The sequence below is a fragment of the Phyllobates terribilis genome, unplaced genomic scaffold, assembly GCF_046119375.1.
Source record: "Phyllobates terribilis strain yellow unplaced genomic scaffold, ASM4611937v1 Scaffold_1__5_contigs__length_1240528914, whole genome shotgun sequence".
In the NCBI taxonomy this organism is placed as follows: domain Eukaryota; kingdom Metazoa; phylum Chordata; class Amphibia; order Anura; family Dendrobatidae; genus Phyllobates; species Phyllobates terribilis.
Genome location: NW_027362761.1, coordinates 510,871,413 through 510,890,983, shown reverse-complemented (window position 1 = coordinate 510,890,983; position 19,571 = coordinate 510,871,413). Strand labels below are relative to the sequence as shown.

The 19,571-nt window shown below is 45.6% G+C and overlaps 1 protein-coding gene across 1 annotated transcript in view; it reads left to right on the top strand.

Moving 5' to 3' along the window:
- IPO11 (importin 11) overlaps positions 1-19,571 on the top strand; it is a 590,907-nt gene that overhangs the window by 290,373 nt on the left and 280,963 nt on the right. The window contains exon 21 of the mRNA XM_073680251.1: positions 6,534-6,610. Coding sequence (XP_073536352.1) covers positions 6,534-6,610 — 77 coding nt within the window. The remainder of the gene's footprint in view (positions 1-6,533; positions 6,611-19,571) is intronic.

The window sequence follows — 19,571 nt, the reverse complement described above, 5'->3', positions numbered from 1 at the left end:
TTTTTGCCACATTGGATTTACTTTTCTGTTTTTCTCCGTACATTATATGATAGTGAATTGTGTCATTGAAAACTACAACTTGTCCCCCCCCAAAAAAGCAAGTCCTCGTACTGCTACATTGACCTAAGAGCAGAAAAGTTATTGCTCTTGAAATAAGCAGAGGAAAAAACTAAAGTACAAAAATGAAAAATAACTTCATTGGGGAGGGGTTAATCCCTCCTAATAGTTTTTGTCAGGAGAGGGCAGAGCCAGATAACTCCTGTTTTAGCTTTTTACTATTTCTGCAAATGGTTTCCTTCTATTGTGTTTTCTCCCTGAAAATAAGACCTACCCCAAAAATAAGCCCTAGCATAATTTTACAGTATGCTTGAAATATAAGCCCTACTTTAAAATTAAGCCCTAGTTTCAGTCAGGGCTGGGATTGGGAGGGAACTGGGCAATTTCTTGGTGCCCCCACTATTTTATGGGCCCCCAGCATTTCTATTCCAGGGTTAAGACTGCTTAAGGACTTTTGGAGACATCACGGTCATGTGATCACCAAACTGTAGATCAGTTTTCTTGTGACAAATGTTGATAATGGAGAGAACTTTAAATCTTAATTATTCTCCACAGACGAGCTTACACCTTACACAATGAGCTTTATTCTATTAGTCGCCACCATTTTTACCATCTACTCGTGCAGCCGTGAAGTGATGACCATGTGCTATTCGTGCTGGTGAAAGCTGCATCTCTCACAACCTTTTCACAAACCCAAGAACTGTTGTTATTTTCTTTATTTTTTTGCTCAAACATTATTTAAACATTCATGTATAAACTACTCTGCCGTTTTCATACATCTGCTGACGTTCTGCGATTTTGGCAGACAGAGCAATCAATAGATATATTGATAATTCATCCATATCACGGCTACCTGTCATATAAACTTGTCCCTAATGTTTCCCTTTGTCAGAGGGAATGTGTGGTCTGCCCTTGGCCCGTTCTCTTCCCTCCATGCACCTTCATATAACACCAGCAATATGTCATTTCCATGACTTGAGACGTAGCAGGTCATCATAGAGGGAAGAAAATGGGACATATAAGCAATATAAATATGATAGATAAATAACTCTTCAACTCCCATGAGCCTTTCTTGACTTCACTAGATAAAGAGAAAGACGCAGGCTGTCCATTTTAATCTGTGAAGTCGATGCAGTCCTATGTAAGAGGACAGAAAACTCTTGTTTATCCCTTGGTAAAGCTAGCCATATGTATAAAATAGCTGTAATCTATAATGCAGCTTATTACCGAACTCTCCCATAACTCCCCATTTTTTATTATAAATTGCTAGCTATTAAACTCGTTCTATGCCCGAGTGGCGAGCATTTTTATTGGTATATGCTATCCCCATCTTCTTTGTGCTGCGCCCCATTCTCTTTTGCGCTGCCCCCATCCTGCTCCCCCATTCAGAGGCCGGAGGAGGAGTGTGGCACCGGAGTACGCACGTGCCCACAACACGCTGTCCGCACCATTTTGATGAAGACACACTGCAAATGTGTCTTCACTAAAATGGCGCCCGACAACGCGCTATGCGCATGCACCGATTTCAGCGCCGCACTCCTCTCCCAGCCCACAGCCCGAACAGAGGCGCCGCAGCAGCACTCTTCCCGGTCAGGTAAGAGTTCAGTGTCTACGCATACCACGATCTCCGGCGCCATATACTCCTCTTACCTTGTAACGGCAGGATATGTTCTTCTGTCTGGAGACAGACTGCGCAGGAGCATCTCGCATGCTCAGTCTATAGAGGCTGCGGACAGAAGGACACATCTCTGATTATATTATAGATGTCCCCCAATTCTGTTAATATCCCCCATCCTGGTATATATGCCCCCCCTAATTATTATACGCGGCCCCCATCCCATCCTGGTATGCATGGCACCCCTGATCCCCATCCCGGTATGCCTGGTACCCCTCCATCCTGGTATGCATGGCCCCCTCATCACAAATCCTGGTATGCATGGCCCCCTCATCTCCAATCCTGGTATGCATGGCCCCCTCATCCCCAATCCTAGTATGCATGGCCTTCTCATTCCCAATCCTGGTATGCATGGCCCCCTCATCCCCAATCCTGGTATGCATGGCCCTCTCATCCCCAATCCTGGTATGCATGGCCTTCTCATCCCCAATCCTGGTATGCATGGCACCCCATCCCTCATCCCTGGTATGCATGGTACCCCTTTTCTTGATATGCATGGCACCCCTTTTCGTGGTATGCATGGCACCCCTCATCACTATCCTGGTATGCATGGTGCCCCCTCAACCCTATCCTGATATGCATGGCACTCCCACCAATCTCAAGAACAGGTGTCCCAAAGTTCCCTATGTCAGTGGAGAGGTACTGCACATGCTTCTCCATTGCTCTTCACTTCTGTGTGATTGTGAGAATGGCTGTCTCTTCCCAAAGAAGTAAATCAACCAGTGGTCATAAATGTGCAGCACGGCTTCATACAATCAGGGGACTTTGCAACCCCTGTTTTTTAGTGGTAAAACCTCGTTATTCTAATGTGCATTGAGCAGCTTAAAAAGGTTTTCCGGGAATCGAACAATTAACTAAGGGAAGTGTCATAAATATATTTTTAAATACTTTTAATTGGCAAATCACACTCCTTTTCGGGTAGAAGAAATTAAAATGGCTGCTGCATTGTTACACTGACAGACACCTGTCTTAGAATATTAATAGGACCGGTGTCTGAGAGCATGTGCAGTAGAAAGCTCAGCTGCTCGGACCTGGAGATACCTTAAGTTTAACATGTCATATCATTCAGAAAGACAGGGTGAACAGCAGTGTTAGCAGCCTCTTCTTACCTCAGCACTCCTGCTATCTCTAGTATTAGATCAGATAGACAGGGTGAACAGCAGTGTGAGCAGCCTCTTCTTACCCCAGCACTCCTGCTATCTCTAGTATTAGATCAGAAATACAGGGTGAACAGCAGTGTGAGCAGCCTCTTCTTACTCCAGCACTCCTGCTATCTCTAGTATTAGATCAGAAATACAGGGTGAACAGCAGTGTGAGCAGCCTCTTCTTACTCCAGCACTCCTGCTATCTCTAGTATTAGATCAGAAATACAGGGTGGACAGCAGTGTGAGCAGCCTCTTCTTACTCCAGCACTTCTAGCATTGGTATCTCCAGTATTAGATGAGATAGAAAGAGTGTGAGCGGCCTCTTCTTACTCCAGCACTTCTAGTATTGGTATCTCCAGCATTAGATCAGATATACAGGGTGGACAGAAAGTGTGAGCAGCCTCTTCTTACTCCAGCACTTCTAGTATCGGTATCTCCAGTATTAGATCAGATATACAGGATGGACAGCAGTGTGAGCAGCCTCTTCTTACATCAGCAAACCTGGTATTTTTAATACTAGATCAAATATCCACCAGCAGAACATAATTCGAACCACATTTAAGATTAACTATTTTTTCTGCTTGATTATTTATGTAATAATATGTAGCAAGCGTGTCAGTGCCTCCAGTCTGGGTCCTGGGACACCCACCAATCACGCAATAGACTCCCTAACTGTCACAGCTAAGCAGATGGAAATGCACAACTCCTGCCTGATGGCACACAGAACGGAGTACGGATTCCTTAGAAAGCATAGACTATGAAGCTTATACAGTTATGGCTCTTGAAAGAAGGGGGAAAAAAAACAAAAGCACAAAAAATAAAGCCCCCCCCCCCTCCGGGTAACCTCTGCCTGCGGTGCTCTACAGGTTGCCCCCTATACACTTGCATAGAGACCTGTCGATTTAGGGGGAGCAGGGTAGGGAGAAGCTGGCAAGAACTTGTCATCCCTGTCACCTTATCACTGGCCGCTGTTTTAAGTATGTTATCTTTAAAGCACTGCAATATTTTTCTGTAAAGCACAGATGTCTGCAGCGAATGAGCCAGGCTCCAAATCTTGATGCCCGGGGTTCTGGCAGCATGAACCGATGTCAGGTTTCCTTTAAAACATCTCTGCTTTACCCTGGAGACTCTGTGATTTTCATGTTTTTCTGCTGCTTATATTTGTTGCCATTTACTGTGTCTATTTGTATTTCTGTATGAAGATGTTTTTGTTTATGTGACGCAGTACTGGCATGGAGCTGAGGAGGGCAGCACAAGCATACTTTTCCTGCCGGTTTCAGGCCTTAATGTTTCGATTGCTGCGTCTCATTCCGGATACAATATTTGTGTACCGCAAATAGCATTGTAATATGAAGGATATTTTTCTTTGTATGCTCATCCCAAAAACTTTACAAAACACTAATAAGACTGCTTGTAAAAATAAATAAATAAATACTTCAACATTCTCAGCTTTATCTTCCTTGGCATTGATTAGTTTCCATTCAGATCCAGGTAGTAATATATATTTATGATCAGATGTAACAGTCCGTGTGATACAAGAGAGTAGTGATTCTGAATGAAGGTTCTCGCCAGGTATTTTTGAGTCCTCTTTTTTTTTTCCTTGGGAAAATGCTTCTCTTTGCTTGATGCCTCTGCAGGGATTTGACATTGGCAGCTGAGAGGTGACATCTCACGGAGTCCATCTCTTCATTCACTTTGTGAACAAGGTTTACTGACGTCCAGGAGACAGATAGGACAGAGGTCCTGTCTGACTGATGTCTTCTCCATTACAGATGGCTAGAATTAGACCTGTACCATGGGGGGATATTGCCCATTTAAAGGGACCCCTAATATAAATTGTACTAAGGATTGACAATCATAGCACGCTGAGTGCCTTAAAGGACTGTATTCTGCTTGTGGATTAAATTGAATGTTATGTTAATGCTTGTTCCGGCAGACAAGATGCCTACACAGTTGATCATGACGATCAACCAGATAATGCCTTCAAAAATTTCTTTAAGGTTTAATAGAAAAATACAATATTAAAAGGTTTGCCCAGGCTTTTCACAAAGTCTTGTTAATCTTCACAACACGCTCAGTGAGGATTCTTCAGTGCAGACTGCAAGACCAAGCGGTCATGTGAATGCATACTTCCTGTCACATTCCGACCAGTCAAGTGAATTGGGTGAGGCCTTGCACATCTAGTCGGAATGTGGCCTGGAGTATGCATATCACATACTTGCAGTCACTTGACTGCTCAGTCTCGCAGCCAGCACAGCGGGTGCTGTGAGGATTCACAAGTCTGCAGTCACATAGAGTGACTGTAGACTTTTGTGATACACCTCTGTAAAAAACCTGGAAAACCCCTTTAATTGTAAAAAAATATATATATATGTGCGTAACCAGATTTGATTAAACAAAAACATTTGTTATGCCAGAAATGTATAACCTGTTATGGTTTTAAGGCCATGTTGTTAGATTGCACCAACCCCAAGGTCTGCAATAAAACTATTAGGGGATATTTCCCTATCAGACGTTTATGATATATCGAAAGTATATGCTGTGAATATCTAAAGGGAATCTGTCACCAAACTTTTGCTACCCCAACTGAGAACAATAATATAACAGCGACCCACATAATCAAATATCACAGGGTTAGACCCCTGGTGCTACCAGGATCTACCCGGAATAGCCCACTCTTATCAGATAAACGATGGATTTCATGAGTGAAAATGGCTTAAAATGTGCAAATTTATTAAGTCAAAATTGTTAAAGTTGACATCTATATAAATATTTCAGCAGCATAATAATGATTAGACAAAAGGTGCAAAGTGCCAGGGTTTGCGGCAAATCACAGCAGAGGGTCAATATGTAAAAATAACGCAAGCCCTATAAGAGAACAAATCACCTGATGAATTCAGGTAAATGATGCAGAACAATAAATATATAACAGGGCCTAACGGCTTCCACAAGTTCGCAGCATGTGTCTAATGCAAGAAGGGCAAAGTGAACGAAGCACTTACCAATATAAGACCCACGAAGTGTACACTTCTCTTGATAAAGCTTCTTATAAGTGAAACGCGCGTTGAGACACCCTATCACCACCATCTCCCTTGCGGCATCTCCTGGCACGTGAGTCATATTGGTAAGCGTGGCTGCTTCCTGTGTACACTGTGCATAGGCAAAAAGTGGTTCTACAGAGATTATGAACATGGAGAACTGCATAGCAACAGATTTACTAGTCCTCTAGTGATAATCTCCTGCTGATAAATCAGTAATTTTATAAAGAGTACACTAAGCAGCTGAATAAGTGATAGATCGCTGGAATCAGGATCTCTGCCCCTTCATTATGGTAGATTTTCTCAGTAATGGGACATCTGATTGTGACCAGGAAGGTATAAGTGAACTTGTCTTTTACTGCCCTACCCAGAAATGTAATTAATTTGTTGACCACATTATCTCATTTTCCCGATTGTATGTATTCATTATGTATATTTTAGGGCAAATGTTCTTGGAGAAGTTTCAGCTGAATTTTTCCAGTTGCTTGTATTAGTTGGTTTGCAGAGATTAAAGAAAATGTAGGTTAGGCTGATGTATGCGAGATATTAAATCAGCACTGTCACTAATTATGCATATGTGAAAAGATGGAGCGATCTTACAGTTATTATCATTTTTAGGTTAGTGACATTGGAAAATTGTCCGTCCATTACTCCCGAACTGCTGAGGATTTTTCAGAACATGTCGGCACTCCTAGGTAGGTGATTTTTTTTTTTCATTTCTTCAATATAATATTTTTGCTGCCACAAACCCCGTAAAAAAAGCTGTGACTTGGTGATACCCACACTCCTTACTGGAAAGTATTTTAGCTTTTGCTAACTAAGAACTTTTCAGTTTAATGAGGAAAATGCCAAGTGTCATACAGATATTGTTTATCTAGAAAAGTGAATAATGGGATCTGCAAAAGAAAAAAAAAGATGCATTGTTATGCTTTTATTCAAATCATTTGTGTGTTTCTGCAGCTTCATGATAAATAGAAAAAAGTGGAACGTTGTCTGCTTAAAAGTGTCAAAACGAAGTAAAATAAATATCTTACGATATGAAAATCGTTATACTTGGATGCTAGAAAAGTACAGATAGTTTTTCAAAGTCGCTGCTGATTTTTATCCATAATGTATTTTGAAACTAATATCAATTATAATGTACAAAACTGAATAGAGTGTGAAAATGGTTTTATAGGGACACCTATGTTATAAAAAATATAACCACAATAACATTCTTGCCCCCTGAGGAAGCTATTACTGTGAAACACTCGTTGGTGTATGTGATCTGTCTGGTACAAGAGGCGTTTTATAACCTGGGTAAAACAATCTAACAAGCCTTACATTGTGTTGCCTTATGGGTATGTAACTTGGGGTTATACACTTATTACCGTACTTAGGATTGCTCTGCACCCCTTTCTTTGCCAGCCCATGTCTGTTAGCTCTTCTGTCCCCTCCCCAGATCCCACATAGTTTCATCTTTGACTACAAATGTCTGTGTAATAATGACATGTGCTGTAATATGCTAATTTGATTAAATTAATAAAGTATTACATTTGATGCCATATTAATGACTCGGCTTAGCTTTTGTGTAGTGGTGCTTAACCATTATTTTGAGTCACGGGCAATGATTTATTGGATTTGAAGGCCAGTTTGTCATATTTTGAGGGTCCACCTCTATTGCAAACATGTCACATTGGGTTTTCTTTTGGTCAGATTTATGGTATTCTGCAAATCTTTATTCTTCTGAGATTGCAATCCACTTTTATTATTCCGATTCAGTGTTAGTTTCTGGAAAACAGCAAGTCATAGAAAGGTGTTGGTCTTAGGATGTTGAGCTTCTGGTTGTGAAACAGTCTGCTTCATCAGGGACTCCCCCATTAGTTAGTTTGCAATTGCGACCGATTAAACTAAATCTGTGCACATTGAGGGTAGAGAAAGATGTTGCAGCCGGTATCATGGGACCGAAACTCTGGCTACCTTGATGACCTCTTGCTGTATGAGTTTATTTCACAGTTGTTTGGCCTTTCCCCCTCCAAGGGTGGGGGAGCTTTGTCTAAACTGGGACTCCACGGTCAGCACACCGTCTAGCCGACTGGTCCCCTGATAGGCCGGCGGCTGACACTGGTATTGCTGTGCAGAGAGCCGGTCTCTGCGCGGCAATACACTGCATTACAGCGCTGATGTCGGCGGCTACTGGAGAGAGCCGCGATCGTTATGGGGTCTGTGCCTGCGGGCCACAGGTGCAGAAAGGACGCCGAGGGAACGGAGGACAGGTGAGAATCTTTTTTTTTTTTTCTCTGTCATGTGAAATACACCACAGGGGACCTGTGCTCAGTATGGGGGGGACGGGGACCCTGTGCTCAGTATGGGGGGGAAGGGGACCCCGAACGCTGTATGAGGGGACGGGGACCCTGAGTGCTGTATGGGGGGATGGGGACCATGAGCGCAGTATGGGGGGGGACAGTGACCCTGAGCACATTATGGGGGGGCGGGGACCCTGAGCGCAGTATGGGGACGGGGACCCTGAGCGCTGTATGGGGGGTGGGGAGACCCTGAGCGCAGTATGGGGGGTGGGGAGACCCTGAGCGCAGTATGGGGGCAGACGGGGACCCTGAGCGCAGTATGGGGGGAGATGGGGACCCTGAGCGCAGTATGGGGGCGACGGGGACCCTGAGCGCAGTATGGGGGGAGATGGGGACCCTGAGCGCAGTATGGGGGCGACGGGGACCCTGAGCGCAGTATGGGGGGGACGGGGACCCTGAGCGCAGTATGGGGGGACCCTGAGCGCAGTATGGGGGGGCGACGGGGACCCTGAGCGCAGTATGGGGGAACGGGGACCATGAGCGCAGTATGGGGGGGACCCTGAGCTCAGTATTGGGGGGGGGGGGCGGTGACCCTGAGCGCAGTATGGGGGGGGGACGGGGACCATGAGCGCAGTATGGGGGGGACCCTGAGTGCAGTATGGGGGGGAGCGGTGACCCTGAACGCACTTTGGGGGGGGGGACCCTGAGCGCAGTATGGGGGAACGACGACCCTGAGCGCAGTATGGGGGGGACGGGGACCCTGAGCGCTGTATGGGGGGGACCCTGAGCGCAATATGGGTGGGGACGGAGACCCTGTGCGCTGTATGGGGGGGGGACCCTGAGCGCAGTATGGGGGGGGGGCACCCTGAGCGCAGTATGGGGGAGGACGGGCACCCTGAGCGCAGTATGGGGGGACGGGCACCCTGAGCTCAGTATGGAGGGACGGGGACTATGAGCGCTGTATGGGGGGACGGGGCCCCTGTGCGCAGTATGGGGGGACGGGGCCCCTGTGCGCAGTATGGGGGGACGGGGCCCCTGTGTGCAGTATTGGGGGACGGGGTCCTTGTGCGCAGTATGGGCGGGATGGGGACCCTGAGTGCAGTATGGGCGGGATGGGGACCCTGAGCGCAGTATGGGGGGATGGGGACCCTGAGCGCACTAGCGGGGGGGGGGGGACCTGGATGGGGGACTTGTCTGCAACATGGGGACCTGGATGGGGGACATGTCTGCAAGATAAGGATCAAGATGGGGGACGATGTCTGCAATATGGGGGACCATGTCTGCAATATGGGGGACCTGGATGGGGGACCATGTCTGCAATATGGGGGACCTGGATGGGGGACCATGTCTGCAATATGGGGGACCTGGATGGGAGACCATGTCTGCAATATGGGGATCATGTCTGCAATATGGGGGACCTGGATGGGAGACCATGTCTACAATATGGGGATCATGTCTGCAATATGGGGGACCTGGATGAGAGACCATGTCTACAATATGGGGGACCTGGATGGGAGACCATGTCTACAATATGGGGGACCTGGATGGGAGACCATGTCTGCAATATGGGGGACCTGGAGAAGAGACCATGTCTGCAATATGGGGGACCTGGATGGGAGACCATGTCTGCAATATGGGGGAACTGGATGGGAGATCATGTCTGCAATATGGGGGACCTGGATGGGAGACCATGTCTGCAATATGGGGGACATGGATGGGAGACCATGTCTGCAATATAAGGGACCTGGATGGGAGACCATGTCTGCAATATGCGGGACCTGGATGGGAGACCATGTCTGCAATATGCGGGACCTGGATGGGAGACCATGTCTGCAATATGCGGGACCTGGATGGGAGACCATGTCTGCAATATGGGGGACCTGGATGGGAGACCATGTCTGCAATATGGGGGACCTGGATGGGAGACCATGTCTGCAATATGGGGTACCTGGATGGGAGACCATGTCTGCAATATGGGGGACCTGGATGGGAGACCATGTCTGCAATATGGGGGACCTGGATGGGAGACCATGTCTGCAATATGGGGGACCTGGAGAAAAGACCATGTCTGCAATATGGGGGACCTGGATGGGAGACCATGTCTGCAATATGGGGGACCTGGAGAAGAGACCATGTCTGCAATATGGGGGACCTGGAGGGGATACCATGTCTGCAATATGGGGAACTGGATGGGAGACCATGTCTGCAATATGGGGGACCTGGATGGGAGACCATGTCTGCAATATGGGGGACCTGGATGGGAGACCATGTCTGCAATATGGGGGACCTGGATGGGAGACCATGTCTGCAATATGGGGGACCTGGATGGGAGACCATGTCTGCAATATGGGGGACCTAGATGGGAGACCATGTCTGCAATATGGGGGACCTGGAGAAGAGACCATGTCTGCAATATGGGGACCCTGGAGAAGAGACCATGTCTGCAATATGGGGGACCGGGAGGGGAGACCATGTCTGCAAGATGAGGACCAGTTCAAAAGGTGTATAGAAAATAAAATGGTATCACTAAAAATGTCACTTTGTCATACAAATAATGCGGCCCACCAAATTAAATGTTTTTCCGTGTGCGGCCCATGTGCACAGCTGAGTTTGAGACCCCTGCTCTAGGGTATATAATATACACAGGGGCAGACATATCATTGGTGCTCACAGGGGCCACTTCCACCGATAAAAGCACAGGGGCCCGTGTGTGTATAGACTTCTCGAATGGCAACAGTCACGTTAATTCACGTCCGTGTTTAAACACCGATGTGTGAAGGAGGCCTTAGGCAATAATAATAATAATAATAATAATAATATATGTATATATATATATAGGCGCTAGACCCCCTTCACACATCAGTGTTTAAACACGTAAGTGAAATAACAGGACTGGTGCCATCCGTGTTATTCATCCGTGTCTCCGTTTTTACCATCATTGTAGTCATCAGTGTTTTACCAGTATGGATAAAGAAATGACAAAGCTTCTCCTATACTTCACAATGTTATCCCCTTAATGACCAGGCCATTTTCCGATTTTGTGTTTTTCGTTTTTCTGCTCCCCTTCTTCCCAGAGCCAAACTTATTTTGTTTTTCGGTCAATATGGCCGTATGAGGGCTTATTTTTTGCGGGACGAGTTGTACTTTTGAATGACACCATTGGTTTTACCATATCGTGTACTTTAAAACGGGAAAAAAATTCCAAGTGTGGTGAAATTGCAAAAAAAAGTGCAATTCCACAGTTGTTTTTTAGGGTTATTTTTACCATGTTCACTAAATGCTAAAACTGACCTGCCATTATTATTCTTCAGGTCATTACGAGTTCGTAGACACCAAACATGTATAGGTTCTTTTTTATGTAAGTGGTGAAAAAAAATCCAAAGTTTGTTAACAAAAAAATGGCGCCATTTTCCGAGACCCGTAGCGTCTCCATTTTTCAGGATCTGGGGCAGAGTGAGGGCTTAGTTTTTACGCACCGAGCTGACGTTTTTATTGATACTATTATGGGGTAGATCTGATGTTTTGATCGCCCGTTATTGCATTTCATTTAAATGTTGCAGTGACCAAAAAAACGTATTTCTGGCGTTTTTAATTTTTTTCTTGTTACGCCGTTTACCGATCGGATTAATTCTTTTTTACATTGATATATCGGGCGGTTCTGAACGCGGCGATACCAAATATGTGCATATTTGTTTTTTTTATTGTTTTATTTTGAATGGGGTGAAAGGGGGGTGAGTTAAACTTGTATACTTTTTTTTCATGATTCAATGTCTCCATGGGAGACTAGAAGCTGCAGTTGTCTGTTCTCCTTTACTACACACAGGCCATCATCAGATCAACTGTGTGCAGCAGAATTGCTCACTGGCTATGAGCGCCGACTGCTGCGTGGCACTCATAGCAATCTGGCAATGACAACCGCAGGGGTCTCCTGCAGACCCCGGGTTGTCATGCCAAACCATCGGCGACCCGCAATCATGTGATGGGGTCGCCGATGGGCGGAGCCAACGATGCGTTTCCGATAAGTGTGAGTTAAATCCGCTGTCAGAGATTGACAGCGGCATTTAACAAGTTAACAGCCGCGGGTGGATCGCGATTCCACCCGCGGCTGTTGCATGCAAATGTCAGCTGTATAGATCAGCTAACATGTGCCCGGAAAGGTGCGGGCTCAGCACCAGAGCCCGCGCTAAACAGGGGGTTGTGATGTGTGTCGTACTATTAAGGCAGACGTCATAAAGGGGTTAAACCCGTACAGCACACTGATGGTACACTAACTCCATCCATGAGCTGTACGTGCTTATCACGGACCCATAGACTTGTATTGGCCATTGTCATCCGTGCTGCCAGAAAAAACAGACCTGTCTCCATGTGTTTTGCAAGGACACCCGGTTAGGTTATAACGGGTACCGCATTTACTCTTCCGGGGTGATGCCGTGTATACACCAATTGTCTCTGTTGATACATTTTGTAATATCACAAGGTAGTTTTCTGTCCACAGCATGGATGTCTATACCTGAGGGACTGTCGGGGCCTATTCCCTCACACATACTACCAGGACAATGTAATGAAAGAGAGTAATAATTATACTGCGGATTCATTCCAAGCCTGTGTTTTATGGTCTGGGTACATAATGCATTTTCCGGACTGGCTGCGAGTCTCCTCACCCGAACCCAACAGCTTCATATGTGCCTGAGGATGTGGAGTGTGGGGTCCGGAGATTCACAGTCGGACTGGAAATCACGGTCCATATAGCCTTAGGGCCGTTCCCACTGCGTTCTTCACCACGTTCACTCGGGGCTTGCGTCCGAACCCCCCGCAAAACAGGATACGTGCAGATAGGACCATTGACTCTACCTTCACCATTATAGTCAATGTCACTGTCAGCGCATATGGCCGAATCCTGCTTTGAATTTATTAAGCCTGTGAATTAATATTTAACAGATACGAGAAAAGCAGCACGAGCCTATAATACTGTGTGGATGGGGCCACGGTGGGATTTGAACCCACAACCCAGCGCCGCGCCCGTCACGAAGCTCTGAGCCACCAAACCTGTAGGAAAAAATTGTGCTTCGGCCGAGACCACTTCATGTCTTGGAGTCCCATAGGAGAACTCTCCGATCTGCCGCCTATCTATCCTATCTATCTTCTGATAGATATCTGGCTCGCTGGCATCTTCTGATTCTTTATGACACTACCATGATCTCTGCACTGCACCTGATTATACAGGTAAACTTCAGCTCTATTTATGTGCCCATGATGGCAGAAACTTCTAACTTAGGGAGACTTAAAAAAAAAAATATCTAAAGAGACCTGCTGACAGTGACTCCGCCCCTGCCGGCAAAATGTCCCGCCCCTGCTGAATATTTAGGGCAAACTCGTTGAAAAGTCGTTAGTTTTGCCACCAGCTCATTTGCATAAGTCGGTGAGCGAGTGCTCTGATTGGCTGGCTGTCGAATGCTGCATCTGCAGCCATGTGATAGACGGGAACATCATCCTGACAGGACAGGTCGCTGCATGAGGGACACGGGGTCACAGATTAAGGAGTAACTCAGGGCTGTATTTACCCCTGGGCACCTTAGAGCGGGTGCCTAGGGCGGCAGACTGCAGGGGGCGACGTCAGCATGATTGAATAAACAAAAATGTATTTCCCCTGCTTCACCGCTGGACCGAGCGTCAGTATAGCCGATGATATTTGGTGGGATATCTATCCATCATCTACCACGTCCTATACATAATCTAGGGCAGGGGTCCCAAACACGCGGCCCCTCTGGCTGCTTCTTGCGGCCCGCAGGCACAGACCCCGTAACTATCGCGGCTCTCTCCAGCAGCCGCCGACATCAGCGCTGTAGTGCAGTGTATTGCCGTGCAGAGACCATCTCTCTGCACAGCAATACCAGTGTCAGCCGCCGGCCTATCAGAGGCCAGCAGCTGACATCTGCGTCCCAGCGCAGCGGAGTATGACGTCACTGCCATGCGCAGATGTCAGCTGCTGGCCTCTGATAGGCCGGTGGCTGACACTGGTATTGCTGTGCAGAGAGATGGTCTCTGCGCGGAAATACACTGCACTACAGCGCTGATGTCGGCGGCTGCTGGAGAGAGCCGCGATAGTTACGGGGTCTGTGCCTGCGGGCCACAGGTGCAGAAAGGACGCGGAGGGAACGGAGGACAGGTGAGAATCTTTTTTTTTTTTTTTTTTTCTCTGATATGGAGATCTCTGTCATGAAATATACCACAGGGGACCTGTGCGCAGTATGGGGGGACGGGGTCCCTGAGCGCAGTTTGCGGGGACGGGGACCATGAGCGCAGTATGGGCGGGAGACGGGGACCCTGAGCGCAGTCTTGGAGGGGACGGACCCTGAGCGCTGTATGGGGGAACGGCGACCCTGAGCGCAGTATGGGAGGAGGGGACCCTGAGCGCAATATGGGGGGGGGACCCTGAGCGCAGTATGGGGGTGGGGGCGGGCACCCTGAGCACAGTATGGGGGGAGATGGGGACCCTGAGCGCAGTATGGGGGGGGGCGGGGACCCTGTGCGCAGTATGGGGTGACGGGGTCCTTGTGCGCAATATGGGGGGACGGGGTCCCTGTGCGCAGTATGGGGCGGGCTGCCCTGTGCGCACTATTGGGGGGGGGACATGTCTGCAAGATTATGATCAGGATGGGGGACCATGTCTGCAATATGAGGGACCAGGATGGGGGACCATGTCTGCAATATGGCGGACCTGGATGGGTGACCATGTCTGCAATATGGGGGACCTGGAGGGGGGACCATGTCTGCAATATGGGGGACCTGAAGGGGAGACCATGTCTACAATATGGGGGGCCTGGATGGGAGACCATGTCTGCAATATGGGGGAACTGGATCAGAGACCATGTCTGCAATATGGGGGACCTGGATGGGAGACCATGTCTGCAATATGGGGGACCTGGATGGGAGACCATGTCTTCAATATGGGGGACCTGGAGGGGAGACCATGTCTGCAATATGGGGGACCTGGAGGGGAGACCATGTCTGCAATATGGGGGACCTGGAGGGGAGATCATGTCTGCAATATGGGGGACCTGAAGGGGCGACCATGTCTGCAATATGGGGGACCTGGAGGGGAGACCATGTCTGCAATATGGGGGACCTGGAGGGGAGACCATGTCTGCAATATGGGGGACCTGGAGGGGAGACCATGTCTGCAAGATGAGGACGAGTTCAAAAGGTGTATAGAAAATAAAATAGTATCACAAAAAATGTCACTTTGTCATGCAAATAATGCGGCCCCCCAAATTAAATGTTTTTCCGTGTGCGGCCCATATGCCCAGCTGAGTTCGAGACCCCTGGTCTAATTGTACCGTAAGGCCATCAGTAAGAGATAGACATCTGGTTTCACTTGCAGAAAAAGTGAAAAGTTCTGAAGATTTGATTCAGACTGTGTACATGTACCCTGACTCTTAAGGGTCTATGGCACGCTACCCTTAAAGTTTACTGCAAAATTAAGCAACTGACTAATTAGCCTTAATTAAAAATATCCTACCCTTTTGCTGGAGCAAAGACCTTCACCTAAACAGCTGTCTGCAAAATCTGACAGACTCGTCAGAGCCGTGCTCATGGTTTTGACTGCTCTTTTTGCTCTCCTTCTCCTTTCTCTCTGTGTTAAAGCTCCATTCAATAAAAATTGTTCGAACTCTGTTTAATGTGAATGGCCAGCTTTAGAGATCACGTTAGGAGAGGAGTTTGTACATGCCAGAACAGAGAAGAGAGAGGGAGCACAGCATTTAAGGTATTAGGGAGGGAAGACAGCTTACTTGGGTGTAGATAGGGAGGAAAGCACATGATCCTTCATTAGCGGTACAGGGAAAATTAATTCCAGGAATTAAGCTGTGCTGATGTGCGAGAACAAATGAAGGCAGCATCCTGAGCATGCGTCCAGCATGGATTACTGGGATGGATACGTCCTCCAGAGAACATTTTAAACATAAGATCAGGTGGTAAACTGCTTATTATGGAGTCTAAAATACTGCAATTATAACTAAAGGTAACCATTAACATATTGCAGTAGACCGGCTCACTCGGCTGCACATGGAGGTAGACACGAAACGCTATCTCTTTAAATTTCTTCTTGGTTTATTAAAACACAGCATAAACCAATATAGAGTTCATAATAATAAACATGGCCCTTCAGGCATAACGACAAAAGAAAATGTACAGCACAGTCCTTACATCGGCCGGAGTCCGGCCACTTAGAGTTAGCAAACACACGGTTCAAGCTAGCACAAAAACACAAGCTCCTCTGTGGAGTTGCCTCTCCAGATACATTGAACACTGAATGCCTCAGCAGGCTGTCTATTTAAACCCCAGACCACACCCTGGGGTGGAGATATGGAGAACAACCTCCCACCTGCTCTATGGTTGTTCTCAAAAACCTAACCCTTAAAATGGCTGCTTAACCCCTCTCAACACTTAGTGTGCTGGAGCAAAACTTCTAGGGGTCAAATCACTGAAGCTAATAGCCTCAGTGAAACATACCTCATCTCCAGTACTTTGACAGTGACTTTGTCACAATATGTAAAAATCATTATTTTTTTCACGTGAAAGGTGGCCTTAGTCTATAGCACTGCTGATCACGAGGGACCTAGCAGTTGGACACCCACCTAATCCTCTAAAATTACATTTTATGAACTGGAAATTGCCCATGTTATATGTCCTTTGTAATATAGGTTAAAAAAAGTCAAATCTGTTGACGTGGTTTAGTAATCAGTCAGACTTTTCCTTACATCACCTATTTCCTACTTTTAAAATGCAATTTATATTAATTGATATCGCTTGGAATCCTATTAGTTACTGGCACATCTCAAATGAATTATTAGTTCATTATGTTTCTGTCAGCCTCAATCATTCATTGCTAATTTCCCGTTCAGCTGTCGTAAGAACTCAAGGCTCTGGAAGCACCTTTATGAATCGTCTGGCTGTTCAGCCATTAATCTTTAGTATGTTCAATTGTATTTAAATATTTTCCAGAATTTTTTTTTTTTTTTTTTCGAATTTAAATTAAAATTTGGAAAACTGAAAATTATTTTTTTTATGGCGAATTCTGTTAATATTCTGGGCTCATATCTTGTTGCATGGTGTTTAGTCTGTAAAAACATCTTGCTAGTCGCCGTCCAGCTCACAATAATCGAAGAGGCTCCCCTCTATATTCACAGTTCATATAGCCTAATTATATTTAATAAAGTCTAGGCACACAGCATGCCGGCAGATGTCCACTTGACTTCCAAAGTGTTGTTTCATACAATTGCCAACGCACAAGCGCAATATTCAGTTGTGACAATAGCCGCTCCCGGAGTAAATAGATGAATTAGTGATATCTACTTTTGATTCATCCCTTGTTCTGAAATATTATTTTTTTTAGTTCCACAGTTCTATAAAATATTTAAGTGTTTCAGAAACGCTGCAAATCTGAGTTATGTCTAGTGTAGGTCATGGGGTGCACTTTACCGGACATGGTTTCTCTCGTCGCTGTTCTTCTCTAATGTTCTTAATGAGGAATAACACAGAATATCAGTGTATATTTGAAAATAATACATGATACCCGAATTTACTCCTTTCAGTACCTTATTCCCCGAATATACAGATGTTCCTATAAAATGTCACCTTTATTTTAGACCACTTCTCAAATGGTACTAAAGTGCCCAGTGCAATGTTGGGTTTGTTCTGGGACCACTGTTATAACTAGAATATTGTGTAACTTATCACAATAACATTATAAGAATAGATAAACAAGATATCTAATACAGATAAAGCAAATACAGAAATCTGTTACTATGTTGAGGACAGGGATCCCATACAGGGCACATGGCAAACAATAATGATACAAAGGAGCCATCCTAACCTGGTTTTCTATGTGACATCTTATTCTTCTACAAGTAGAGAACATTAGAGTACATATAATAGTAGAAAAAATGATTGTGCTTGTCATTACACAAGTAATAAGAGGTATAGCATATACATTAGAAAACAGTGGAGTACATTTTCTTTAAGTAGAGAGCTACAGATTATCTGTAGTACAGGTAGAAAGTACAGTACATATAGTACAGGTAGAGAGCACTACAGAACATGTAGTACAGGTAGAGCGCAATACAGTACATTTAGTATAGGCTGAAAGAACGTTATATTTATTGTACTTTTTTCTTCCTGTAGTACTCGCTGCATGTAGTTCAGGTACAGAGCACTACAGTACATGTAGTACAGGTAGAGAGTACTACACACATAGTACAGATAGAGATCAGAACAGTATTTGTAATACAGATAGAAAGAAGTATGGTAAAAGTAGAGAGTACTTCAGTGCATGATGTGATTAAAAAGTACAGTACATGTAGTACAGGTAGAAAGCTCATTCATGTAGTACAGGTACAGTGGAGTACAACACATGTAGTACAGGTAGAGATCAGTATAGTACATGTAGGTTTTCCCCCCTCAAAATCACATAAATCAAGTTAACATGACTAATAATGGTTCAGGAAAGCTGAAAAAAATTTGAATCCATTGTACCCCACAAATAGTAACTAAAGCGTGGTAAAGTCAAAATACAATCAAAGTAAGAACATTTTGGCAGCACAGAAAGCAGAGTTACATTGTTATCAGTGAGTCCTGGTAGAACGTGAGATTGGAGCTAATATCGGCACGTTTCCTTCTAGAAGTGTGTGACTTATTCTGGGCTCTGCTCCTCTCACATCCCCATTATCAGTGCCGTTATTATCAGTTTAGTGCCGTATTATAAGCCGCTCAGTCCACGATCAATATTTACCTGCAGCCTTCTGTAATGCGATTATCCCTCATGTTTAGTATTTACATTGCTATTTCCTTTGTCATGAAGAACGTGTGATGAGTCGGGAATATAATAATCGTTACACGGGTTTATTATGTGTCTGCCGCGGCTCATATATTCATCCAGAGGAGACGGAGGACTCGCACAATGCGCTGAACTCCATTAGATTAATGACATATCGGCGTTCCATATGTGAAGCTAAATGAAGACTGCACATGTCATTTATATACAGCAGATGCAGCCGTGTGCCGCGCAAAGCGTTACCCTTCATTCACTGATGAGCCTGCTGACATCGCGTCTCCCCTAACCTTGTATTATGGATGAGGGATGTCAGTGCAGTATACAAGAGAGAAATAAGACTAACTTAGAGGGGAAACTACAATGGAAGATCAGGGGTCGGGCCGATTTCCATCATATCTAACAATATTTTGAGAAGATCACCATGGGATGTCAAAGTTCTTCTCTTCTTTTTTTTTGATGCCACATTTTAATTGAAGGGAATGGCCCACCGTTACCTAATTAACTTTACCGTTAAGTTGAATCAACTTTTATGGTTTTTTT